The following is a 27,486-nucleotide window of genomic DNA, read 5'->3' on the forward strand; positions in this document are numbered from 1 at the left end:
TTGTATTTTAACAACATGTCACCTTGAAATAAGCCCAGGTTGATGCCGAATCGGCACACACACACACACACACACACACACACACACAATATAACAGCAGCAGTTTCATACTGAAAACATCCTTTATGCAGTTCCATCCAAACATATCTACTGGTTCATTGGTATTGCATTCATGTTATCCAGAAGTATTGATATTGTTGTCAGCTTCAAACATCAAGTAAGTAAGTCAGGGCTGGCCAAGTCATAAAATCTCAGTGACAGCATGGCTGCACGTGCACAGAATAACAATGATTTTTCATGACAATGATACGCTATAAATCCATATTTGTTTTTTGTGGAATAGCTTTAGGTCTACAGACGTAACGATATTAACAACAGACGAGCTTGGAAATCCTCTCCTCTCCTCTCCTCTCCTCTCCTCTCCTCTCCTCATTACATCCACGGAGACTGGCGGGCAAAAGTTCAGCTGGTCCGTTCTGGCTGTGCGTCAACCCCTTCCTAATCATCACTCTGGATTAAAGGGAGAGAGAGAGAGAGAGGAAGCTGGCAAGTAACAGGCAAACCCCTCTCATCCAGGCTGGGCATGTGTATTCAGGCACGCTCATATATACCGGATGCTCAAAATAAAATGATGGGACACACGTAAAAACGCGGCAGCATAAAAGTATGGTTACGCTCACTGACACACCCGGGAAAACAAGCAGCTGTTGAGTCAGGGAGAATTATGCAGGCAGTATATTGGCTACTGTGTGTGTATGCATATGTTTGTGTGCGCCCTCCCATTGTTGTGTGATGAATGCTACTGGATCAGAGAAGAGAGAGCTCCCTTAGATCGCGTTAACACATGATTTATTGCAGCAGCCAACCAACCTCACACTGACTCAGGCCCTTTATGTCTTTCACGCACACACACACACACGTGCATGCACAAACACACACACAATGAGTATACAAACTCATTTCAATGCACATAAACTTACAGTAACTGTGTGAACAAGTACATTCAAAACTCATGTAATAAAAGCTTGACAAAATGGAAAACTTCTTCTTTTTTTTTTTTTCTTCCTGTGCCAGTGTGTCTCTGAGAGACCTTGGCCTTCTTCACCTTCTCAATTATAGGAATGCATAAAAAAAAACACAAGCACACATACAAATAATACCGCACCCATAGCTGGTCGTCTATGCCGGGGGGGTTTTTCTTGATGAATGCTCCATAGTAGGTGGCGATGTTCCGATGGTGACTGTACTTCTTCAGCATGTTGATTTCCGCTTTGATCTCCTCTTCCTCGTCCTGACACACACACACACACACACACACACACACACACACACACACACACACACACACACACACACACACACACACACACACACACACACACACACACACACACACACACACACACACACACACACACACACACACACACACACACACACACACACACACACACACACACACACACACACACACACACACACAGAGAAAATCAACAGGCATCAGATCATGACCTCTATTTGCGACCCCTCAAACATCTTAATGGAATGTTGATAGAGCAAAACGAATCAAGTTTAGGACTGATTTGCATTTCGAGTCCATTTAAATTCTTGGAGCCGTTGTTGCAAAGCCCACAGCTGGGCCTTGAATTATCCACAATAACAGCATTACTTTTTAATTACTTTCGTTTTAGGGGGTTGCTGACACATAACCAAAGCAAGTTGTTTTGGAGGATTTGTCATAGTCGCAGTTTATGATATGAAAAAAAAAAGTACATTTCTTATTTATTACATTCAATGCCAGTAAATTGTGCGTTGATTAATTCAATTTAGAGCTCACTGGTGGAGGCATTTGTTTTAGTAAGCTGATTTTTTACATTAGCGGCTCATTAGGTTAGCAATTTTCTATTTGCCCTTCATTTAATTTTCATCAGTAATTAAGTCAGTCATTAGTTTCTACTGTATTTAAAAAGGAGGATTTTTCACACACATTCACTCATACAGTTTCATTCATTTGTTCATGCATTCTTCATTACATCTGGTCTTTGACTTAGTTCCTCAGTCATTCGTCTCCATGCACCTTGCACATGTTCATTTCCTCATGCATTCATTCATGTTCCTATTGATTCATTCACTCTTCGGTTCCGTTGTTGTTTGATTCCAGCAGTCCTTCATTGTTTCTGCTGGCAGCTGAGTGCTGACGGGGAGGCGTAGGGTGAGAGAATCTCTATATATAGCTGAGATTCCCTCCTGCTTTTCAGACACGCCTGAGACCACACTGCTGTCCTAATACCTCCAGCTAATATTACCATGGCAATAGGCCTGTCCTCATTTCCTCTCTGCCACAACACACTCATACGTGCGTGCACTCGCACACACACACACACACACACACACACACACACGCCAGCTCTGACTCATCGCTCGTAATTAGATGACATGGACGACAGTGGTATAATCACTTGAGATGATTTTCTGTGAGCAAATGCCAGAGTGAGCGTATGTGTGAGTCTTACCCCGGTAACATCCATGACCTTGATGGCTGCCAGCTGCCCCGTCTTAACATGGCGACCCTGGCGAGGGGAGGGAAGGAGAGGGCAAGACAGAGCGAGGAGACAAGAAAGAAGAGAGGAGAAACATGATTAATAAAAATGAAGCGTAATAGTTTACCTTGATTAGGTCGTTTATAATTCATGTGAACACAGATCGAGTCCATCACCTCAACTTCTGCAGATCAAATGGAAACAGCGGAAGAAATAAGAAGATAAAGACAGTGAATAACACTCAACAGTCAGCCTAGTTTAGAATCTAGTCAGGTACGTTGCCCCGAATGACAGCTCTGTTTAATGACTACTAACAAACAATCAACTTCAGTGTTTTTTTTTTTTTTTTTAATGCAGTTTGAGATTTATTGGCCTCGGTAAAAACAAACAAACCCAACAACAACAACAACAACAAAAAGACACTTGGCAGTGTTTGAGACGCTGTCTGCGAGATGGAGGAGAAATGAAGACGGATACCACTCAGCAGACACAACTGCTGTGTGCTATCAAAACCAGGCAGGTGCCTGGGGGGTTGGCTAAGAGGCGAGGAGCTCGGGAAATTGGAAGCTGAGGGCCAAATGAAAAGCCCAAGTGGGTTCGATTGCGAGCGGAGCATCTGTGGCTATGATTAGCTAATGAAGCTAACTGAGCTGGAGACGCTACAACCACTGACGGCTATTACTTCCACCTGTCTGGATTCAACTGATTAGCATTTCGTAGTCTGGGAAGGGAAGCGGAGGACGAGGGACTCGCAAGTAGATATAAATGCAAACACAAGGAAGAGTGCACACACACACACTCAAAACAAGGGCAGGACTGTTTCCCTGGTGGAACCGTTATAAACCAGATGGTATTAAGGGTCTGGCACTAAAGCACCTCCTGAGGGCTTTAATCGAAGGGCCATACTGATATTGAGTGCTGCAGCAAACACAAGCTAGGGTTCTTATGGCAAGACGCATCAAAATGATGGCGAAAGGTTGATGGTTTCATTGCATCGCCGTTCGTTTGCAGGAGACTCTGCAGCGTTCCCTTGCCCATTAGTCATTCTCACTGCTTCTCATTGTGTTTTTTTATGACATTTTAACAGATCAATTGCACCCACAGGCTCACCAAAACTCACTTCACCTGATTAATAGCTTGTAAGTGTTTGGATGTTGTTCAATAATATATAGAGTTAATAACTACAGTGTAGTGAAATTCTGCATTACTTTATAATAATGTTTCACAGGATGGACGTCAACAGAAGCAGTGTGGGTTTAAGACGAGAGATTAAACTTCAAATTAGAGATTGTGACATATTGATTTCATGGATTCATTTTTAAAAGATTTAAACTTAACAATTAAAAAAATAGATTAGTTTATCATCATATCTTTGTTTTTCCTGCAGTATTTACTTCTAACACCTTCAAAAGGCAATTAAATAGGTCTTACTTTAATTATTTATTTCACATTTATTATTTTTCAATGTATGTATTTTGGTGCACTGAACAGATTCAGATGACATAAATACAAAGAAAAGTCCTTGTGCCAAGCACTGCCTTCAGAAATCAGAATCAGAAAAGTTTTATTGTCATTTATATAATGTGTCATGAAATTGACCACAATTCCTCCTTATATACAGACATACAAATAAAAACATAACAACAAAAACATGTATAGTAATAAAAAAGTAAAACACCTGAATTGGCAGCACATTGTGACAGTTCGCTGTACAAAGTTGCAGGTGAGGTAGACGGGCATGGTGTGTCGGTCGGTCCTTTAGTTTGTATGCTTCCACACACAGTCTGAAGTGTGTAGGCTGTGTTTTGTGGCGTGTCTGAGGGTGGAGTGTGATGAAGGCCAGAGCTCTGGGCCAGAAGCTACGTTTCAGATGGTTTGTGACGTGATACGTAGTGATCGCCTCATCTTTTGCTTTTCGGGACAACATGATGTCAAAATTTTCAAGATCAACCATCTTATACATGAAATACATGACCTTTTCATTGGAAAGCGTGTGTACAGACGCTACGTTGGTGAACAAAAGTGACAAAGCAAAGCGAACATGAGACGGGGCAGCACAAGAGACGGTGCAGCTGTTAGCTGCCTCACTTGACCACAAATATGCAAAAAATATAATATTGATGACAAAATTAATACATGAATTACAGTTGTACCACAAACAATCATTAAAAAAAAATTATGATAAACTTATTCTCATGTCAGCCCTGACCAAACGTCTCTGGTTCCCAAACATTTACTGGAAATATGCTGATATCAGCTGGTCCCAGAATGATAAAACTTTAATGCCATAAGTTGCTTTTCTCATAAAACAGCTTCAATCTAATGAAAAAAAAGAAAGAAAGAAAAAAAAAAAGAAAATCCTTCAAAATTGACTGATTTACTGTTGAAAGAAATTCATACTTTCTAATATGATAATAATTGTATAACAATCCAGTTCCACACAATAAGATCCATGCAGTGCTGGATGGTTCAACACTGTAATCAGCAACACGCACACACCCACAAACACACACACACACACACGCACACCATATTCAGTGAGAGTAAAGGAGCTGGAAAGATTGACCAGGGATTTCTCATTAGGATCAGACTGCCCCAATTCCACAAGCACAAGGACCAGCTTTGTTGAGGACCAACAAAAGAATTACAGCCACTTACAAACCAGATACACATTCACACACTCGCACTTGCACACCCACACACCAGAAAACACAAAAAAAAGATTTCCCATTTCCATTTTTCCCGACGACTCACACACAGACAGAAGAACTCATGCAGACACCCACACATGTGCACACAAAGACATGGAGAGGCAGGCAGAGAGAGTGATTGAGGGAGTCAAAGGGAGAGCGAGAGAGCGAGAGAGAGAATGTGTCAAATAGATATTGGACATGGATATCATCAGAGCTGGATAAAGATTCATTACTCCCGAGCCACCTGACAACTCCCCCCCCCCCCCCCCCCCACCATCTATCCGCTTCTCATGGAGCAGTAATGTCATCCAACCTTATTAAAAGGAGCAACAGAAAGGAATTAGCACATCTCCATCTCTTACTCAGTCTTTGTCCTCGTCTTGTTCATTTATGTGCAAATTTCAAAGGTGGGATGATGATGATGGATCAAAATGGCGTGCAGTTAACAGGTGTGGAATGTTTGAAGCATGCATGTAAATAGATCCTCAATAAATTGTTTTAACTGTTGTTCGACTTTTCATCCACCTTATCGTTCTTTACACTTTGATGGTGCATTTGAGCTGTAAAACAAACTGAATATCGGTGTTCAATCAACATATTTCATCATTAACTACAGCAGCTGTGTCTGCTGGTTCTATAAGAAGCTCATGGTTATAGTAAACCCTCAGAAACCCATTGGGGTGAGCTGTGTTTTGTCATCTATTGAACCCCATGTCAAACCCCAAATGATTGTTTGTTCATTTGGTAACCGATTGAACAAAAGGACATAAAGTGCTAATTAATAAGCAGTAGATGTGTTTGTTGGATTTTTTTGTTTCTCTGCAGACAGACCAATCACTAGTTCAGTTAAGCTAATCGCCTCCTGGCTTTGGTTTCATGAATATTGCACAAACAGAAGGCTGATATAGCTCCTCTCAGCCAGAAAACAAATAAGCAAATCTCCCTGAATCTTAAACTATTCTCTAATGAGAACTGAAAACAATCAGTCGCTGGGGCTTAGATAATGTTAACTAAAGAAAAAAAAAAAAGGATTTCACACAGTATTAAAATTGTTCTGTAGCCTTCCCTCGCTCTCGGATGGCCCAGTCTCTCTCTGATCCGTCCCATTCAGACCGAGGAGCATTGAGCCTCACAGGCTTGCTCATCCCTTCCTCCACTCGTTTGTTGACTGCTTTGCCTCTCTGACCTAGATCTGCAGTTCCTCGCTCTCTCCCTCTCTCACTCTGCCTCTCCCTTATCCCTCCGATTCTCTCCCTCATTATCTAACCCTCTTAACTTCTCACAATCTCCTCTTTATGCCTTTCGTTATTTTCTCCCTTCCTCCCTCTAAATGTCTCGCTTACTTCTCCTCTCCCTGTCTCTTGTACTTTCTGCTTCTGTCTCTCTCTCTCTCTCTCATGGCTCACAGCTCGGCCCAGTGGCCTGTGAAAAGCAGGTCCTACATGAACATGACTGAGCTGAACGCTAATGCCAACAAAACAGCATTCAGCTTTGAGCTCGACAAGCAAATATGACACGAGTGGAGCACTCCATGCAACCTTTCACTTTGCCTCCGCTAATGCATGTAAAGCCTTCTGCAAGCCACAAAGCACTGACATGAGCCTGAGAGTCTTTGCAAAGTAAAACAAACACACACTTTGTTTGCTCCTGCACACAAATAATCTCATTTAATATGTCTTAATAGCTATTAAAGTGAAACAGTTTTTAACACCATCGTTTCAAATTGCACGGGAAACCTTTTTGTATGTGTCCGCAAAACCATATTTTCCTCATATTTCTTCGGATGTTTTTCAAATAAAACGACAGCCAAACGCCTGTCACTCAAATACGGACATTCACACACACACACACAAACTGAAAAGGAGCTCTGACGCCGACAGACCAGGTGTGCTTGAGCGATAACGTTCCAAATAGACTATGTTTGTTCCGCTTGGATGGCCATGTTGTGATGGGGACTGCAAGCTGATACCAAAATGATCTCCAATCAGCCTTCAGGCAGCCACATAGTGAGAGAGGTTTAACTTGGCATCATCCCTAGAGGTCATTGTTTCATAATCATCTACTGGATGTGCATGTAAATTCCGAATGGTGTGCATTATTTCGTATCATCGACAAAACATCTACCGACATATTTTATCATCTGCCCCAAAAAAAAAAGACAAATATTAAAAAACATTTTCACGTTTTTATTCTGCAGTGTTAACATGCTTTATATCAGGAGTGTTTAACATAAGCCAGCCCATCAGAGGGTCCGATTCAGCCTGAAGGATGACCTTTTAAAGTGTAAAGATTACAAAAAAAGACATTAAAGCAATTGTTCAACAAAATAGTACCTGCTATCTCTGTTTTGTCCACTGGGGACAGGGTCATGATGCAACACAGAAACCCAAAACTAATAAGCGGATCGCAATGTCCGTAGTAATGCATCAGTAAAAGTAAGTTGCCTTACTGCTAAAGTTGCATTAGTATGAGACCCATTAAAGGCTGTCAATAAACGAGGCTGTATGTGGCCAGTGAACTGAAATGACTTTAACACCCCTGCTTTATATAGTCCGTCACAGTCAACCGTTCACACACATTTACAAACACGCAGGCCAATGTCACGCCATGCAAGGTGCTCACACACCATTGGGAGAAAGATTAGGTTCAGTGTCCTGCCCAGATTTAATAAAAACGTGTATAAAGCCTGCTAAATTGAACACTTATGTAAACAACGTTGGAGTCGGTGATGGTTTCAGTCAGTAATAGGGAACATCTGAGAAAATATCTCATAATAAAGTACACAAACAAAAGTCATGGCAAGTCAGCTGAAGAAATGATTCTCAGCACAGTAAGAGAGGTCACCTGAAGCCTGAGCCAATTTGCCACAGCTTTTCATCTGCATCGAAAAAAGACACAATCATAAAAGTGTTGTCAGACTTTGTAAATTCAAATTCTACATTAATCAATACATATATATTCCTTCACGCATTTTGTGTAATCTGGGAGACAGACACAATACTCCATAATCATAAAGGCAAATGCACTAAATGGATAGTGTGTGCTATTTTGCTCATCTGTCTGCTCACAATCCTTATTGCAGTAGATCAGCTTCCACATGTGCGTGTGCACAATAACACATTTAAATTAATTTTAAACTTTAGTAGATCATGTCCTATGACAAACATTGGCAGGCTTCAATGACAATCTTGGAAGACATCAGCCTTTGTAATTACGCAACAAAACAGGCTCCCTTTCCTATATTAATTGAGAAGCATTTTTAAAACAGCACTGGTGATAATATAACTTCAAATCTAGTGTGGATCTCAATACAAATCACAGAGGACTGCTTCTCACATCTAATCCATCTAAGATTTATAATCGCAAAACAAAATTGCCTTGTGGCGCATACTTTTGTAAGTTTTTCGGTTAGACTGAACAGCAACAATCAGAGTTGTTCTTGAGAGATTTATTGGTTCATTAATCCTAGAATTATCTGTTTATAAAAGATTATGACAGATTTTTTAAAATGACAAATGCAACTACCTGCTTTCCAAGACAATTATTAGATTGTTTTTTATGACTAATATTTCCAAATCCAACAAGGACATAAAAGTAGCTTGTTTTGCCAGAATATGAGTGTCAAATCAAGTCCCTTAAATTTTTTATTTGAATTATCTTCAGTCAATCAAGGAGCTATCATAGCTTCTGAAGATCTGTATTCAAAAAGAGACGGAATCATTACGAAGTCAATGCATTACGACATTTGTCAGCTCATCTGTTCCCTTTTTAAGTGTAGCAGAGCTATGAACTCTGTAACCTCTCAGCACCGTCTATACAAGTTCACATTTGAACAAAATATAGATGCAAAACTCAGTTCTTATTAGATAATATAAATCCACCTCATATTAAAACTCTTTTCTTTTTTATGCAAGTTATATAAATACTGTCTCAGATGAAGAATGCCTATTACGGCAATTACCTGCAAAATATAATGGTGATTAATTGCACTTGTCAAACGAAGGCAAAACACAGTGAAGCACTAGCAGATAATGAAAAAAGGGAAGCTCCGGGTGAAACGTGTGAGTTCGTGTATCTTAGAATGACGAAAAGCAGGTCATGTGCAATGACACTCTTTACTGTTTTTTTTCCTGTTACTACAAGAAGATAAATGTTAAGGGGAAACCAAAACACACACACACACACACAGACACACACACACACACACAAGCACAGACGCACACACAATCTAGTGTTGCAAGCTGCCGAGGAAAACATTTCTTCATCATTGTCAGCTTGAAGCATCAGTTCTGACAAAACCTGCAAACCTCTGCTTTAACGTTTCAATGCAACCTGGTGGTGGAGAGCACGATACCCAGGCATCTGTGTGCTTGTGAGCGTGCAAGAGAAATCCCTCTACAACAAGTTTGTGTGTGCGTTCATGCCCTTGCCAACTCAATTACACAGAACCCCCCCCCTCCCACCCTCGGACACATTTACTATGCAGGACACTTCCTGTCGTAACCTAGCAACAGTCCCGGATGGCCCGGGTATACAGTGGGCCCATTACTTAAGTTTATGTACTCACATGCACACAGAGACCGAAGGGACAGCGAATGAGTGACTGTTGTCCTAAAACATGAGTGGGAATAGAAAGTAGGGACGAGAGATTAAAGGAACAATGGCTGGGAAACCAAGTCATGGATGGAGGACGCTGGTTCAGAAAGAGAAATTAATTTCACAGTGCCACTGTGTGACCAGGCTGCATGATTAAAACAAAAAAACTCATCCAAATTTAACTTTAAATTGACCGAGGAAATAAAGTTTGCAATTAAGAAAAAAAAGAAGAAAAAAAAAAGAGAGAGTCCTCAATTCACTTTATGGTTCAACATGGAGCAGAATGTAAATACTAGTTGGGTGGTTCTGCAGGTTTCAGCCCATTAACAACAGATCTCATTACTTGGGGCCATTATAAAAAAAAAAGGCTGTTGTAAGTAAGATTGATTTCCTTCTTTCCAAAGAGGCATTAGTTGTTATTCATTTCAGGAAGAATGAAAATCTTCTGGTAGAGGTGACACTTACTTTAGCTCCCTCCCTTGCATTTTAACACAATGTGTGCAATCTCACCTGAAATGAGCCTTGAAGGAATACCGCTGAATGAATTTAACCGTAGAGCTTCAGGCAAAGGCGCAAAGATGATATTTCACATTGTAAATGTCATATATAATTAAGCTTGCCTATGGTTTAGAACACCACCTATGGACTAAATCAATCATGCGATGAGTTAATATGATGTTCTACCAGTAGTCGTTTCCCTGGGGAAAATTCCGCTTTACCTGCTGGATGGAGATATCTGACATTTCAGGGATGGCTGCCAACATAATAACCTTTTTTAGTCAAAAGACGGTTCCAATGATTGCTTTTCAAGTGCTGCGTTTGCCAATCATTTATCATCCGGGTTTTAGTTTCTCTTTTTATTTTGCTCACTTTCCGTCATATTTCACAGGAGACACTAAAATCACTGCAATGATGCAGAGGAAAGCATATTTGAATTGTGGTTAATGCGCTGCACAAGACTGGCACGTGCAATAAACTTTATGTGAGATGACATTTTGCCAGAATGAAATAATTCATATAAAGCTCCACTGCATCATTTGTAAACCCTTGTTAATATATTACAAGCAGATGTTTACACCCTGCAACAATCTCCATGTTTCAGACTTGTAAATGACACAGGAAGTCAAAAGCAATCACATATGCGAAATCCGATCAATGCACACATACACTGACTAAAGTAGGAACAGACTGATGTTGAGACTAATGTTGTTGCGAACTCTTTGTAAAAAGAAACTGGGTCACACCATAATCCTAATCTGGCCTTTCATGGTAATCCAGACAAATGTACACACATCCACAATAGACTGCCTACTGTCGAAGCATCGTGCGTTTGCATGATGCGCGAGAAGTGGGCTCCTGGCCTTTTACTTTATACATTTTTCTTTCTGTGGATTTCCTTCTGACAGACGAGTCTGGGAGGTAAACTGCCATTACGCACACACAAACGCACACAAACTCTACCCACAAATTCAGCCGTGTCAGGGTTGAAGGATTTCAGACAAGCAGTGTTTTAGTCTGTACCTATGTATCAACACCCACTGGTTCTACTCTGTAGGCTCACAATCCCGGCCAGCTGAGCGGAAGGTGCTGGCGCTGTGATGCAGAATAAAAGCTACTTTTGGCTAAGAAACCTCACCACGGCGGTTCTGCTGGAAGTAAACGCAAAGAAATACGGGGGCAATACTTCCAGACACACCTCATTGCAGTTCAAACACCTGCAATCATTCCGCATTCACACGTGCTTGCGGACGCCAACACACACACGGACAGAGCGCACGTCCACACACACGCACACACACACACTGTCGTGGAATCAGTGAGGCAGTAAATAAAAGTGACAAAGGCCTCCATTCCAATCTACTACTGCACTACCCAGGAAATATAGAAGCACCCCAAGGCTACTCTCACACTCACGCATGAGAAAGGAAGAGAGGAGGGAGACGGATTGAGACAGGAAAAGATTTAAAAGGAGAGAAGACATAACAAGAGCTCGTGAAGATGAAGGAAACATATACAAGTGGCGAGTTTGTGGGAGAAGAAGGGTTGTGAAGAAAGAGAGGCGGAGGTGGTGAAACAAAGCAAGAAAAGAAGAAAGATGAGAGGGAAAAAAGATGAGCGCAATGATCTGTGGAGTAGTCTAGAGGGCATTTATTGATGAGTGGGGTGGGGCGGTGGGGCTGCGGGGAGGAAAAGCGAAATTTTGCGTCAGAGAGCCAGCAAGTGTTGATTCCACTCTGAATGAACCGCCGTTATCAGCTAAAGCCTATTGAAACAATAATCTATCAGCAGCCTGAAATATAGCCGCTCATTAACCTGCCTGCTCGCAGTGCTAATTAACAAGCCAGAGCAAACACAAACGTGCAAGGAACAGACTAATCTGAGTTCAAGGGATTTGGAGAGCTAAATAATCACAAATGTCTGCACTCTAAATGCTTTTAACTGAGGGAAGCAGTCTGCAAATACACTCGAATGCAATCATATATACAAGTTGAATGAACTGTAAGGGAGTCCCTATTGTCTCTTTGTGATGGAGGGAAAAGATAATACGAGAAAGCCTGTAAGCCTATCACAATGATCTTCAAAAAAGATGTTTTTATTTCAACTTAAATAACCACTGCAACAGAATTTTGTCTTGTTCAAATAAGAAAAAGCTCAACTGTTTTTAGGCTGTTCAGAAAGGAGTTACAGAGCTTTTAAATCACAGTGTTGGTCATTTCCGATATCTACTTTATTACCAGAGGTCCTTTCAGGTAATTGATCCCAAACATTGAAATGCACTGCCAACCTATTCACAACGCTTTAAAACTCTCGATACTTTATTTAGGAAGGTTTATAATCAAAAAGTATGTAAATCTATGTGCTTATGTGTCTACTTGAATTTTTAATGTCCTTTTATTTTTGCATTCACTAGATTGTAAGCACTTGAGGGAAAGGTGTCACGTAAATGAAATGCACTTACTTATTGACTTTACTAAATGTGATTAAGTGGAATATTATAAACGTTAAGAGGGGTATGTGTATGCGTGCATCTGTGTGTTTGTGTTTGTGTGCATATGTTTTGTGAGCATGAGCTTGAGTGTCAGGACAGAAAATAGTCCAAAGCTTGTCCTCATATGAACACATTTTGATGTGATGGAACTAAATCAACACTAACAGGATGATCTATTGCTGGATGAGTGAGTGCATGTGTGCGTTCATAAAATCTTATTTATGGTAAGCACTGAGACTGACCTAGATTAACAGAAACACACAAACTCTCTCTTTTTTCTCCTGGTATCACAATCCAGCCAAACAGCTGCACAAACCCGCTTCTAAAATAGACATCGCTGCTGACACGACAATAGTTCACAATCTACAATATTGCCACAATGAGTCACTAACTCATTTTCGCATTACTCATTCATGCTCTCAATAATTCACTCAGATAGCTGTTGACCTGCCCGCTCATCCACTTAGCTCACATTTGAAAGGAAACTGCTTCACAGTGGGGAAATCTCTGAATGCGACAACGTGTGCCGAACACTCACACATACAACTGGAGTAATAGTGAGCAGCAGAGTCAGCCCGACCAACTGGGAGAAAGTGAAGCAAGAGGAGGAGGTGAGGAGGACTGCATCGAGGAGGCAAAGCGGCAGGTTCAGCACATTGGCATCACGCTCCAGCAGATCTGGAGGTCAAATGAACAGCCAAGCTGATTTATTGTACAGACTGAAGGTGAAAGAAAGATAAGAAGAAACAACTGAGCAAAGGGGGGGTTGAGGAAGGACAGAAAACATGAGCAGAAGAAGCATCGCAGAAGAACATGAAAACAAAAACAAGGAGATTGAATGCTATGAAGAGGAGGGGCGGGCAGACAAAATAAGGAATAATTCAGAGAGTTGAGGTCAGTATAGATTATTGATTTAATTACTAATAGGCAGTTACTCTTCCAGAAGGATGCAGCCTCTACTTAACAGGCCTTTACTGTCACACTATCAGCTCATGTGTAGTGGATCTAAATGGGAAGGATACAGTAGAAAAAGTCAAAATAAGGAAGACAGATAAAGCAGGAATGAGAGATTGTTATTGACATCAGGCATGGCTAATTGACTCTGGTCTGGGTGGCAGGAGTGCATTGTGGGTAAGTGGGACGCATGGCCTTGGGGGAGAGAGCAAGAGGATGTAGGCTAATGAGCACTTTGCCAGGTGTGAGTGTGTGCGTGAATGTTTTTTTTTTTCTTTTTTCTATGTGGGCAAAACGAGCACATCTGCTGTTCCCACGGTAACAAGCAGCATTCGCCTCGGTTACGGTTCAGAGTTCATTCATGAGGACTCCGGGGACTGAAGCGTGCGCCTGCGTGATGTCACAGCTTATTCGTGTCAGCATGCGGTCTTGACATAACACAAAAATCCAGTACAGAATAATGACACTGACAGACTGGAGGCTCTTTGTGTCTCATAATTTCCTTTCATGCTATTTCAAACGGAATGTTTCTCCCTCTACTTTGTCTACTTATTATTTTGTGTCATAAATTAAAACGAAAAGGTCATGCTGGGTAGAAGGCTTTCCCCTGACCCTCATGTTTACCCCCCTGAAATATTCTGGCGCCCTCAGGAAAGGCCCGCCCCACGGATTAACAACCTCTTTATCAGATTAAGCAAGTGTACCCACGAAAGCTGCTGATGAGTGAGTAATGCAATAACTGTAAAAAACAACTTAAGCCTTTTGCATATAATTATGACGACTGAATAATAAGAAAGGAAACACTAAATAACTCGATTTTTGTAAATTTGAAAGTACAACTAAACAGTAGGCAGATTTAATTGTAGTAATCACTGGTTTGTAATTTAGTTACCTGCCAAATGTTTTTTCCCTTCCTCAGCATCTCCACAATTTGTGGAAGAAATATTTTGCCTCTTGGACCAAAGAAACAATAAAATGTCTGAAACTCGCACTGTTACGAAGATGAGTGCAGGCAACTTCTCTGAGCTCGTGAAAACGGGACGCTTTAAAGGTCGTCTCAGGACAGCAACAGTGCCGCTTTCAGCTTGTCAAGAGGGATTTGTGTTTTCCTTTGTTTTCATGGTCTGGCCTATAAATAACTTTTCAGATATGCACTGTTGACTGTGAATAACAAAAGAACCTTAAGGCATCACTTTATGGTCTGTAAACTTGTGATGGTCATTATTCAAAACTTCATGATAGTTCACAGACTGGAACAATTGACCGCTGATTAATTAGTCAGGGTTGCCGGGTGGTGCAGTAGAAAGTCTTGCCTCACAGTGAGAATATCAGTGTTGCATGTTAGAATTATGTGGGTTGTTGCAATATTGATGAATCTCAGTTAACAGCCTACACTACAAAATATATAAGAAATATATAGTCCGTTTTTTTAAAAAAAACACACACACACACACAAAGCAAACCACTACAAAGTTGCCATTTCAGTATTTTCCATCAGTGTCTACTTCCAAGGAGATACAAACTGTATATGCTGGCATGCTTGATCCTCTTTCCTGCTGTGAAACACTAGCTGGAGGAGTTTAAAACATCAAACAAGAGGGATAAATGAAGTCACTTTATCTATCTTTTTTCCAGAGTCTTTCATGCCAGGCTTTCTCACCTCATGTAGCTTCTGAGGTGTGCATGTGAGCGTTGCGGTGTGTGTGCGGTGTGCGCGCGCATTTATGTATAAGTGGTGAAGGGGTGGATGTGGCAGGAAAGCAAAAGGGAGAAATCTCCCATGGTCCTTTGCTGCTTGACTGCCAGAAGATAAGGAAGATCTAAAAAAAAAAAAAAAACAACTTTGAAGTTTTATTCAGTTCTTAAGAGGGCAGAGAAGGAGGGGGGGTGCAAAACTGGAGGTGAGCGAGAAAGAGAGAGAGAGAGAGAGAGAGAGAGAGAGAGGGAAGGGTGTATTTGGTTAATGAGATGAAGTGTTACTTTGAACCATAATCCTAATCAAGATCCTGTCTGTTTACATCCCGGGACCCCGGATTACCTGGTTAACAAGATTATCATGACAACAGTGAAAACCTGAGTTCAGAAGTGAAGGCGCCTCCGTGTGGTGTTACGTGATGTCTTCCACTCATCAATTTTCAACACGCCCTATGATATGAAGACAGCTTGTTCGGATCGGTGCATATCACCCTCACTCCCGAGCGCATGCAACCAGCAGGCATGGGGACACGATGGCATGTAAACCCCCACATGATCTGTCCAATCCATGTACACACATTGATCTGCACAACCATGTACCAGTGCAATAACTGGAAACCATGCAGTTGCTCTTTGTACAGAGTCACTGTCACGGTGGGTGAGCATACAGTATAAAGACCCATGGCCCTGGTCTCCAACCGGCACATCTGCTCCACTCTGTAGGCATGTGTGTGTGTGTGTGTGTGTCTTTGAGAGTAACTAGTGAATATTTAAAGAGTGCACAGAGCACTTTGCCTGAGGAGGAGCAGAGTGGATGTGTTCTGTCACCAGAGAGAAAAAGACTGGTTGCCTTTCATCCACTTATTTCTACTACTAAAAAAAAAAAAATTATAAAAAAAAAAAAAAGGTGTGAAAATACCACACACATGCACTCACACATACAAATCTGCACAAACACAGGAAACGGTTTATTGCTCCCCGAGCCGAGCAGACAGTTGATGGGGCGACGGTCCGAACGTGTCATTGTTCACAGCTTTGTGCATGTGTGTGTGTGTGTCACTGATGTGTTTGTGTTCTTGCGACTCAGCTATGATTAGCTGCCCTCTCAACTTGTCCTTGAATCCATCAAACAGAAAAATGACTTCTCCCACGGGAATGACAAGGAGCTGTGATTAATCAATTAGCTGATCGATAAGCCCGTCGGTCAGTAAGGTGTCCTGTTGGTCCGGATCTCAGCCAATGGAAGGACAGGGACGGTCTGTTGTTCCCTCCTTCGGCGTGAAGCAGAGAGCGTGTTCTGTGCTCGGTGATATGTTATTCCCATAAGCCCTATCAAATATTCACCAGCATCAGAAAGAGAAAAAAGAAGAAGGGGCAGCCTGTACAAAAGAAAGAGTGAGACAGAATAAAAAGAGCGGCGAAGAGAGAAGTCGCAATATAAAGGGAGGAAATACAGATGAGGGAGTGATGGAAAGGCAGATGATGAAGGAGTGACAACAATGAGAGATAAAGCTGAAGGAGGATGTGAAGAGAGGGAGAGAGTGGTAGATGAAGAAGGAGGGAAGTGGAGAGAGAATGTGTTTAATTATTCAGCATTATACGTGTTCTCTATTTATGGGCCTTTTAAAGCAGCCAGTGGAAGCTATATATACACACATACTGTAGGCACAGGCGGCTCCCTTAAGTAAAGCTCACTGGGGGAGTTTCAGCCCAAAAAACAGGGAGCAAGAAGAAAAAAAAAAAAAAAAAGGGATTATATATTGATAAGAGAAATCTACAAAAGCAAACAATGAAAAGTGACGGGAATGAATAGACAGAGGAGGAAAACGAGGAAACATAAGCGCCACACCGAGGGAGAAGTCGAGCTAAAATGATCATTTCACCGCAGCGACTCATCTATCACTGTTCTCAGCCACACTGTTGTCTCGCAGACAGAGAGACTGCAACAGAAATAATGAGGGACAACTTTTAAAGACATTATTATTATTTTTTTTTTTATTAAATGAAATGAGATTTAAGCACACATGGGAAGGAAAAGAGAGGGATGGAGAAAGAGAGAGAGAGAGAGAGAGAAAAGAGAACACACGAGCAGATCTGTATCATTTAACTAGATGGGGTAATGGAATTGTTGATAAACCTGTTATCGCTTGCTTCCAGGCACACAGAAGTGCAGTTATGTGGCACATTACTGGCCTCATACCACCAATACCATAAAACACTGCGCTGACCATTACGATCACATGCACACAAAAGGATGCACGCATGGATACCCATAAACCTACATCTCTCAGGCTTCGCTGCACATAGTTCACCGAGTAGAAAGATACTCCGGCAAAATGAGAGAGCCTGGTATTTGAGTCTTTTCTTTTCTCCGAAAAAATGTTAACAGAGAAAATGATAAAAGGTTGTTATGATGATGAATTAAAGTTCAAGAGCCCTATTTTTGTGCTTTTTTTTGGGGGGGGGGGGCATTATCAAGTTTGATTTTGCATATATATAAAAAACATATAATCATTTATACATTATATGGGACGTTGTTTTTGTCGTTTTTTTTTTTTTTTTTACAGACATTTGATTTATAAGACAACTGTGTGTGATCATCTCAAGCATTCAAATAAAGGTTTTGGAGTCTTCTACAAATTTACTAGCGTTTCAAGAAGTTCCTTACCGAAGGCAGATGTCATGACGCAGTTTTTGCGTCATGAAATACCCATTTCAGTATTGGCACCTTGTAAATGTAATTAAAAGTGTCTATGACGGAAGTGAATCTACCGAGCAGTAGTGAAAGTGACAGCTGGAGATCAGAACCAAGGACGGCAGTTGTTTTAAAAAATTTGTGCTTAATGAACTGCTGTGAGCCACGAACACACAACTTATGCTCGTCAGAATATTTCGGCAAAACCTTAAAGTGCATTCAGTTGCGAGTGCATGTAACAAAAATCTTCAGTTGCATGGGAAAAGGCTTGGTCTGGAACGAGCTGCGGCACTTTGAGCTTAAAATGGAACCATAAATGTTATAAAAATCAGAAGTAACTACTCAGAAAACTGTCTGTTCATAGCTTTTAACTGATGCATTTTTCACGTCATCCAAGAGGCTTATTAAAGTTTCAATAAGTTAAAATGTGGCCTGATTTTGTTTGTCCTCAAAAATGCTTCTGGTGATGCTGCCAAACATCCTATTTGATAAACACATCACGAAAGACTCCATCAGAGAGAGAAAATCAAAGATATTTTGTGGCAGTGGTGCATTTACGTTCTCATTTCTAGAGACTTTAAATATAGTGCACTGAAATTACTATATAGGAGCAGGAAATCCACTTGTTTTCACAACACCTCACACTGACTCACGCGTGGGGATACGAGAGCTCAACAGCTAGATATAGAATGATACTTTTCTTTTTTTTCCCCCCAGAACAAATGTTTAAAAATGTTTCACCAAGAGCCAGAGCGATTCCAGGTCACTCATACTCACCAGGCGGAAGGTCAATTTCTCATTTCAGTGAGTCAGAGATTCACCTGATCCTCTCCAAGCAGCTTGCCAAGACGAAAGACCTCCACCGCATGAGGAATTTAAAATAGATGGCATTCTCGCTCAAGCGACTCTTCTCCTTATCTGTATGTATGAGTTCAATCTTTTTTAGTTTACAAATGCATCTCCACGCCGCTGAATGGGAAACCTTTTAAACGGCCTTCTGCCTTTTACACAACCATTCTGAATTGAGAACATGAACGCCTTTAATGTTTCGTCACAGCTTCAAACTGCTTCCTGGAAATCGGAATTTGTGGGATTTCTTTACAAATAAGTCAGCGGAAACCCACACTTCAGCTGGAGGTCATCCTTGGAACGATCGCTTAATTTCGAAACCGGTTGATGATACATACACTAGAAAAGTTGATCTACTTGATAAGATTGAACATAAAAAAATAAAAAATAGACAGCCTTTAGAAATAAAGGAAGCAGCCCCTGGGTAGTACAACAGAAGGAGTGTTTTTTACTTAATCATTCACTAATTGGTGCACAATAGGTCACACGTTTAGTGTGTTCAGACAGATCAAGCACAAGTACGTAGCTCGAAGTACAGATATTGTGATAAAACTCACTAAACTCTTTCCCTTGATTGAAAGTAGGAGTGAAAGTAAGAGTAAGTATTGGTGGTGAAATGTAAGTGGGAATTTAAATAAAAAGGTTTTAATCAGACAGGCGTTTCCAGTTATAACTTTGCACTATTTCATCATCTTAATGTTGTCTTTGGAATACTTTGGAGAGATGTTGTAATGAAAATGTGTTTGAACATAAATTATTAATCGTTTCATCCTCTGCCTCTTTGAAAATTATTTACTCTAAAAACTTTAATAGAAAAAAAAAAAAGAATGAAGTAACAAACCAGATATGCAAATAAGTTTAGTTGAGTTTTTTTCAATTGGAGGAGAAGTTAAAAGTCATTCGATACGCAAATTTCTTACAAATTACAGATATCAGGAAAGTACTTCTGTAGAGTAATTAATATTTCAATGAAGACAGGTTTAGAGTCTTTAAATCTCGGCTTAAATTCCAATTGAACTTTATATTTTCAAGACTTAATATTTCTAAGACTGCATCGGGAGTGAACTACTAGAACTATTAGTAACTTATCATTTGCCACTTCTGCAGCCAGAGAAACCCAATATGTGGTATGATATAATATTTGATATATTTTGTATTTTATGGGCTTGTTAAAGTTCTGTTTTGAATTGGAGAGAAGTGGGTGAAGCTTAGAGGCTGATATGAATCTGTCGCTGTCACAATGATCGTTAAGCCGATTATGTTTCAGCTTATTTACGTTAAAAACAAAGTGTAACATAAAATAATTAATTATATGGTATCATCTGTGATAGCTTGTGCCATATGCAACCACAGTAAAATAAAAAAACAACTATCAACTTATTTTTTATGAATATCTGACATGAGTAAAAGTGTAAACTGATCACACACGTTATTATTATGGCAGGAAATAATCACTGTCGGGGAATAAACTGTCACGGACTCCATGTAGTTACAGTTTTCACTGTGTAACATCCAGTCACCAACCAGTGCGACTCCACAGTACGCGCTTCAGAGCCAACAGACCAGTGCTGTTGCTTCAGGCATTCTTTGGATGGTTAATGTATGGGACAAGCTGAATGTCAGCCAGTAAATGAGCCGTGACTTTCACCTAGACTGCGAAAAGCAGAGTCAGCAATAAATGGATACACATTACTCTACCGTCCCCCTTTCTCTTCCGTGGTTTTTCCTCCTTTCTGCCGCTTGCAAACATGCAAGACGTCAAGACTATTTCTGGAAGGATGGGAGAACTGTTTCTGACCTCCGTCTGACCTTTCCTTTCATCCAATCGACTGTGAGAAACAGCTCCTCTCCCATTGCGACCCGACCTTGACTCTCTGGTCCATTAGACACTCTCACACACACAGAACATATGTGCACTCGAGGCCCTTCGCATGTCAACAGCTTCCACATATTTGGACAAACACATGTTGATACCAGATAGAGGTGATTACACAGGGTGACACTGGTGCCACTTCCTGCAGAGTGGCAAGCCAAAGCTGCAGAATCAGGAAAAAGGAACACAGGATCAGGGAACGACGGGGCCGTCACAGAGGGAAGAGGAAGCTCAGACAGTGACATGCACTCAGAGATACCGTTTAAACAACTGTGGGGAAACAGCTGAGTCTGTCTGACAGCGAGAAGCTCAAACCACAGCGACGCTACACCAGCACCACCAGCACTTCCTGTGTCACACAAACCCGCACCGAAACAACAAAATTGATCTTTTGCCAGTGACTGCGAAAACACGGGGGTGTTTTCAGCACCTATTGGAAAGTGCAAGCAGGAGGTGAACCAGACCTTCGTCATCATGCTGACAATAACAAACATGTGGTTTCCGATGTGATCAAGGTTTGGTTTGAAACTTAATTACTTTAGTTTCTTTTTCTTAAGGTGGAGCTTGTCAAAAGTTTGTATTTTGAAAACACTCAGCTGCATGTGCTGTTAGTTTTTCACTACAATCTATATTTTCAGCCAACTCATAAACAGTTGCAAATAAAGGGCTATGTATACCTTCAGCCTGTGATCATTTCTCTGCTGATCAATAAATATTAATTTACAAAACAAGGGTATCCTAATTGAAGGCTTTGCTTTGGTTTGGTAGGTCACTGTTTGAGGTAGATAACAATTGTATTGGAGAGTTACAGAAAAAATATAACTGATGATTTGTCACAAAATCAGCACTGTGGGAAAAAACAACAGTAGAAAGTAGGACACGACAAAAACTGGCACGAGCATGTTGAGGAAATGCCTCGCACCACAATAGCAGCAACCAAAAAACCAGGCACTTCCTTTTAAGTGTCTTATATTGCTCAATCAATTAATTCTACATATATCAAGACTTTTTTTTTTTTTTACTTTTGAGACATAAACTAACAACCATGGCACAAAGACATGTATTTCACCATTTCCAGCTTAAACAAACTCAGAATGGGACAGAGTTGTGAGGTCAGTGTGGAGCATTGTTACTGAACTTGCACTTGACGGGGAGAAACGTGGAAGGTACCTCCGACACAGCCGAGTTCGTCGTCTGTTTTCACGCCATTGTCAGAGGTTGCCTGTTTAAACATTGGCCTTTCAAAATATTTTAAATATTTGAATATTGAAATATTTTAAATATTTATTTTTAGCAGATTTTCTTTAAATGTACACAACAATGCAGCAATATATAACGAATAGTGGACGCAGTTGGGAAAAAGAGAGCATGAAGAAAAGGGGATTGAGTTTCCTCTTCCGCTTTAAAGTGACTTTTACATTCGCTCCATTTCTCTCAAGCTTGTGGGCTGCTTTTATCCCGCAGTATTCTTTCTTTTACTTCAGTTTCCTTCAATCACAGAACACATTTCTGTTCTTTACTCCATAGGGGCTTCTTGGAAAGAATACCCAAAAGCTGATAAGACAAGGGAGCGCGCTATCAGACGGAGAATGTAGCCGTTTGCATGGATCTTACCTTGTACACTTGCCCATAGGTGCCAGTTCCTACCAACTCAACCAGCTCAAATATGCCAGCGGGATCCTGTAAAACAAAGAAGACGAGACGATTAGGATTTACATGCTCCAGTCAGACTGCTGTTTGGAAAACAGCACATATATAAGTATCTATACAGGTTTACAAATTCACACCCAAGTATGACAAAGCACAACCTTTCATAAGCTTATCTTATGTGGTTGTAGAATCTAAAAGAAAGGTCAAATACGCCTTCGTCTTATCCAACCTTTTGATTCAGGCTCGATTACTTCAACAATTTCAGATGAGATTATGAACAAAAGTTATTTAAAATGGATCTTAGTTACTTAAGGAATCAGCTGACGTGTTGTGAATTGCCACCTGCATTCATAACAAACCATAATAATGCACAACATGTGGAAATTTCCCTGGCCCATCTTCATCCACTCATCCCGCACACACCTCCACCGATTTCTGGAAGTATAGCTGCTAATGCATTTTGTTAGAAGCAAACTGTGGATACCGTTTATTTATCCCACTTGCACATTTTTTTTCAATCATTAAAATATGGTTAAAGAGGGAGTTTGCACGTTCTCCTTGAGCCCGCATCAATGTAAGAAGTGTTTTTTTTTTGCTGATTTGACGGATGTTATAATGTAGACATTATAAACCTTACTAAATGATCCCAGAACATTCTTGGCACAGTGAATATAAATACAGATGTGAAGTTTGGGTGCAGTCTGAGATTAAGTTTTATGAACCTTATAATAACAGTGTGCACATAGTTGAAATACTGGTTGTAGTTTAGCTTTGCAGTAAAATCTTGGTCTACCTACTGACACAGTGTTGATACTCTGGTCTGAAATGCATCGCTGGCTTGTTTTCGCATCACATCCAGACTAGCTTATAATTTAAACCCACAGTTGCTATTGCCAACACAGAAGTAGACACATCTCCGACAAGGAGCAGTTTGAACAGAGCATAAAACCCACTGACCCCCGCAAACACACACTTACATACACACCTCCCCCTTCCTCTCTGCCGCATGTTGCTACGGCATTCCAACAATAGCTGGTATTCACCCTCTCCTTCCTTCTCGCTCTCATCCACACTCACTCTGCTCCGCCGCACGGTTCTCCAATGAGAGCAAGTCCATCTATGTCTCTCCCTCTCACTCTTTTTATCTACACTTTCTCTCTTTCGTTCCTGACAGTGTCCAGACCAAGCCCTCCTTTCCAATGCAGCTTTCATTCCAACAGTGAATGCTGCACAGCCCCAGAAACACTGAGGGGCTTTTAATCAGCTCCTGCTTTTTACTCTCATTTCTCTTCCTCTGCACTCTTACCATTGACACATTTTGTATATGTTTCCCAATTAGTTCTCAGCTTTATACTTCAGTCTTTCAGTGAGATCTTAAATTGCGTGATTTTAGCCATCAGAGATGGAAGATAAGATCAGAGCTTGTTGGACAGTTAAGACAGGTTCACAGACAGAAGTGTTTATGGTCATGCAACTGCACAGCCACTGCCATGAGCTCAAACTGCTCAAAACAAACAGGAATGCGCCACAAAATGACGACAGCACTGCACAAAACTAACACAAATTCCCAAGGTGGCACAACATTCTCAAGCTTAAGTTATTCTTGCATAGTGAAGCACTTTTCCGTTTTACCTCCGGTCCAGTGGGAAGCAACATTGTGAAGTCAAACTTACAATTCTAGTCAAGTGTATGAAATCCACATCACACTGTGCAGCAGGTGATATTCTTATACGACGCCTGAAATCACAGTCTAAGAGCAATTGAAGCAGAATCTTGTCTGAGCTCATCGCAAAGTCTTGTTTGTGTCAGTATACGCGCGCAGAGTGTAATCAATTCATTGTTGAAATCATGTTGCTTCTGTTATGACAGTTGGCGATATGGATTCTTCCAGCTTGTCATAAGCAGTTGCACAACAACATCACAGATCACAACATCAGAAAGCCCAGAGGAACTACAGTGGACAACAAAGACAGCATGAAGTGTGTCTCTGTATCTGCCGGTGAGCTTCTTCTACTTTTTCCATTTTTTTGTCAAATTTGTCAATATGTCATTTATAGAATCTCAGGAATGAGCTAAAAAAAAAAAAAAAAAAAAAAAAAAAGTGTTTAAAATTGAGCTCTTCTACTGTGGGCAAAGCTGGAGGCTTATTCCACAGCTGATTCAACAAAAACAAAAAGCACTATTGTATACATCTACACTGGGACTCATGCAGAGCTGGAGAACAGACTAAATTACGCGATGCACACTTTTCTCAGACAATTCCCGTCTCAATAAAGCTTCTTTTTATTTCAGCTGTGAAAAACCCACACAAGCACTCCGTTCCCATTTCCGTCTCTCCTCTCTAACTTTATCACGTGGGTCTCCAGCGTCGCTTTTTTTTTTTTTTTTTTTTTTTGTCAGTCACTTGTTTTGTCTCACTTGTTTCATTGATGCTGTGTCTGTGAATTTTTTTGCAGCAAAATTAGCTGATAAGGCGATCTAAAACAGTACATAGGGAAGGAGTTATGGCTCACCAAACACAAGGATGTTTCATATGCTAAAACAGAGAAAATAGTTCTTCGTAGTCTCGCTTTCATTTGCATCTCTTTCCCTGGATTTTCCTTCACTATGCCTCTTTCGCCCTCTCTATATGTTTGTTTGTGTTGGTCTCAGCAGACCTGTCAGCCTGTCAGCCGCTTCTGACGACTGGACTTGCTCTTCTTTCTCTCTCTTTCCTTGTCCTGTCGTTCTTCAACCTCCCCCCCCCCCCCCCCCCCACACCCCCCCCACACCCCCCCTTGTTGTGTTCTCCCGACGCTGACACACATGCACTCTCACTCACATGCGCACAGACACAAACGCACACACCGACAAGCTCATCCTCTCGCACTCTGTCGCAAGTACATCCTCCCGCTGTCTCGCTCTCTCACACTGAAAAACACACACACACTCACACACTGTGCCAAAGGCGCACTCCTACACAAGGGCTAGTGTTCAAATGTTCTAACAAGTGTGAGTGGGCACAAAATGATGTGCGTGTGTCTAACTGAACGTGAGTGCATGTGAAAAACAGTCTGAGAGACTGAGAGTCACTTTCAACAGTGCAGACAGCCTTATTTTGCAAGCAATGGGACTATTTGCCTTGCTACCTGGGCCTTCAGCTTAGCAGGTGCTGTTTTTTTTTTTTTTTTACCCTCCCTTCACTTCCTTATTCTTTCTCCAACTATGGGTGTGTGGAGCTGGCAGCTGTGTGAATTAACTCTCAGAGCTGCATACAAAGTTCTGACAGCAACTCCCAAGACACATCCAATTGCCTCTCTCGCTCCGTCTTGCTCTACAAACAACAAAAACAGTTTAATAGAAAAGGCGCTGAAGCAAATGCGCCAAATGTATGCATATAAGAGCCACAACCACCGGAAGACACATGATTTCAGCACGCGCAGGCCTCTTCTCAATGCACAGCATAGAGAACGAGTGCTGTGGCTAGAGAATGAGAGCGTTTTTGCTGCTCCAGTTCATACGTGTCCTTAGGCCCGCTGATAAAAATATAGCACGATATCATTCATATTTTATAGGCCACTTGCAGAATGAGCTCTCAGCACGCGCCAACCTTTGTCGGCGCATCTGCACAAGCGTGTGTTTCCTCGTTTTACTCTCTTTGTGGGGTCCTAAACCTGGGAGCAGTCAACTCTTGCGGAGTCAGACCTTGTGGGAACCATATTGCTGGTGCTCAGTGTGGGCGCTCTCACATTTTTGTCTGTCTGAGGCATCGGACTGTGCCGTATACATGAGCACTGTTTGAAGCGATCACATGAACATGTGGGTTGATATGCATCAAGGATATCATCCGCTTCAGTAGGTGGATCAACCCCATAATACTTTGCACTGTGACACTGGCACTTTATGACATGCACACATGATCAATAATCCAGCTTTTAACTGAAGGTTTGCCAATATTGAAGATGGATTTTTTATTATTTTTTTCTTACTTGGACTCATTGAGCTCAGCGTCTTTCTTTTGAAACAGAAACGCCAAAGAAACCGTTTCCTTGTAGTTGATCGGGGGCATTTTTGCTTCGCCGTCAACATTTTTCTCAAAAGAGCATGCATGAAGTATCATGTAGTGACGTTATGCAACATGGAATCTGATCAGATCATAAACAGGATCACACCACTGCCAATCAATGGCAATTTTGCAAATCAAATCAGAGAGAAGTGTTTCCATGACTTTCCACTCAGGTGGCAGTAGCAGAGAACTGCGAAAGCAGCAGTTTGTATTATATACAGTCATATTGATCATCTATAATATATAAAAGCCTTAAAGATTAAAAAAATTAAAAAATCCTTATAATAATAGCATAATTAACGGAAAACAAAAACTATTTTTAAAATGGATGCAGTCCAAGGGCATGTAATTGAGAGGGGATCAACACCCATGTGCTTGAGGGAACATTTTACAATGAAAACAGGAGTGACTAAACAGATCAATTGAAAGAGCAAATCCAAAGCTTCAGGAGAGTAATCAGTCAATTTAGGAGGCAGATGTAATGCAATAACAGCAAGGGAACACAGACCATGTGCAGAATAAATGGGTAGTTTCAGGGAACTAATGGCTCTTTAAGTGCGTGTTTGCTTGCGTGGTTCAGACTTCCCCACGGCTTGAGCATTTCCCCTTCCCCTTTTTCTGACTTTGTTTCCCTGCCGAGCGTTTGCAAGGGTCACATGACTGCCACATGACCTCACTGGTGGCCGATGAATCACCGTGTGTGTCGGCGTGAAGCTGCCGAATAACAGCGGCACCTTAAATATAGCTGTATCACAAGGAATACAAGGAAACTGCTGAGGGAAGGAAGACTGAGAATCAGCCAATTGAGACGTGATGTAAAAATGCACAGGCACTTCACAAAAACGGCAACTTTTGAGATGAGGTTCTCTCTAACTGATGAGGGAGCAGTTTTGGGGGGGTTTTTTTG

The 27,486-nt window shown here is 41.2% G+C and overlaps 1 protein-coding gene across 8 annotated transcripts in view; it reads right to left on the reverse strand.

Annotated features, from left to right (window-relative positions):
* tnika (TRAF2 and NCK interacting kinase a) overlaps positions 1-27,486 on the reverse strand; it is a 65,129-nt gene that overhangs the window by 28,754 nt on the left and 8,889 nt on the right. For 7 of the 8 annotated variants that reach the window (XM_080479704.1, XM_080479703.1, XM_080479702.1 and 4 more), the window contains exons 2-4: positions 22,499-22,564; positions 2,514-2,570; positions 1,166-1,291 (exon numbers count right to left, since the gene is read on the reverse strand). In XM_080479704.1, coding sequence (XP_080335830.1) covers positions 1,166-1,291; positions 2,514-2,570; positions 22,499-22,564 — 249 coding nt within the window. Of the gene's footprint in view, positions 1-1,151; positions 1,292-2,513; positions 2,571-22,498; positions 22,565-27,486 lie in introns of all 8 variants that reach the window. The other variant, XM_080479701.1, reaches the window with a different exon arrangement.

Source organism: Lipophrys pholis, assembly GCF_963383615.2.
Source record: "Lipophrys pholis genome assembly, chromosome: 14".
NCBI classification, from domain to species: domain Eukaryota; kingdom Metazoa; phylum Chordata; class Actinopteri; order Blenniiformes; family Blenniidae; genus Lipophrys; species Lipophrys pholis.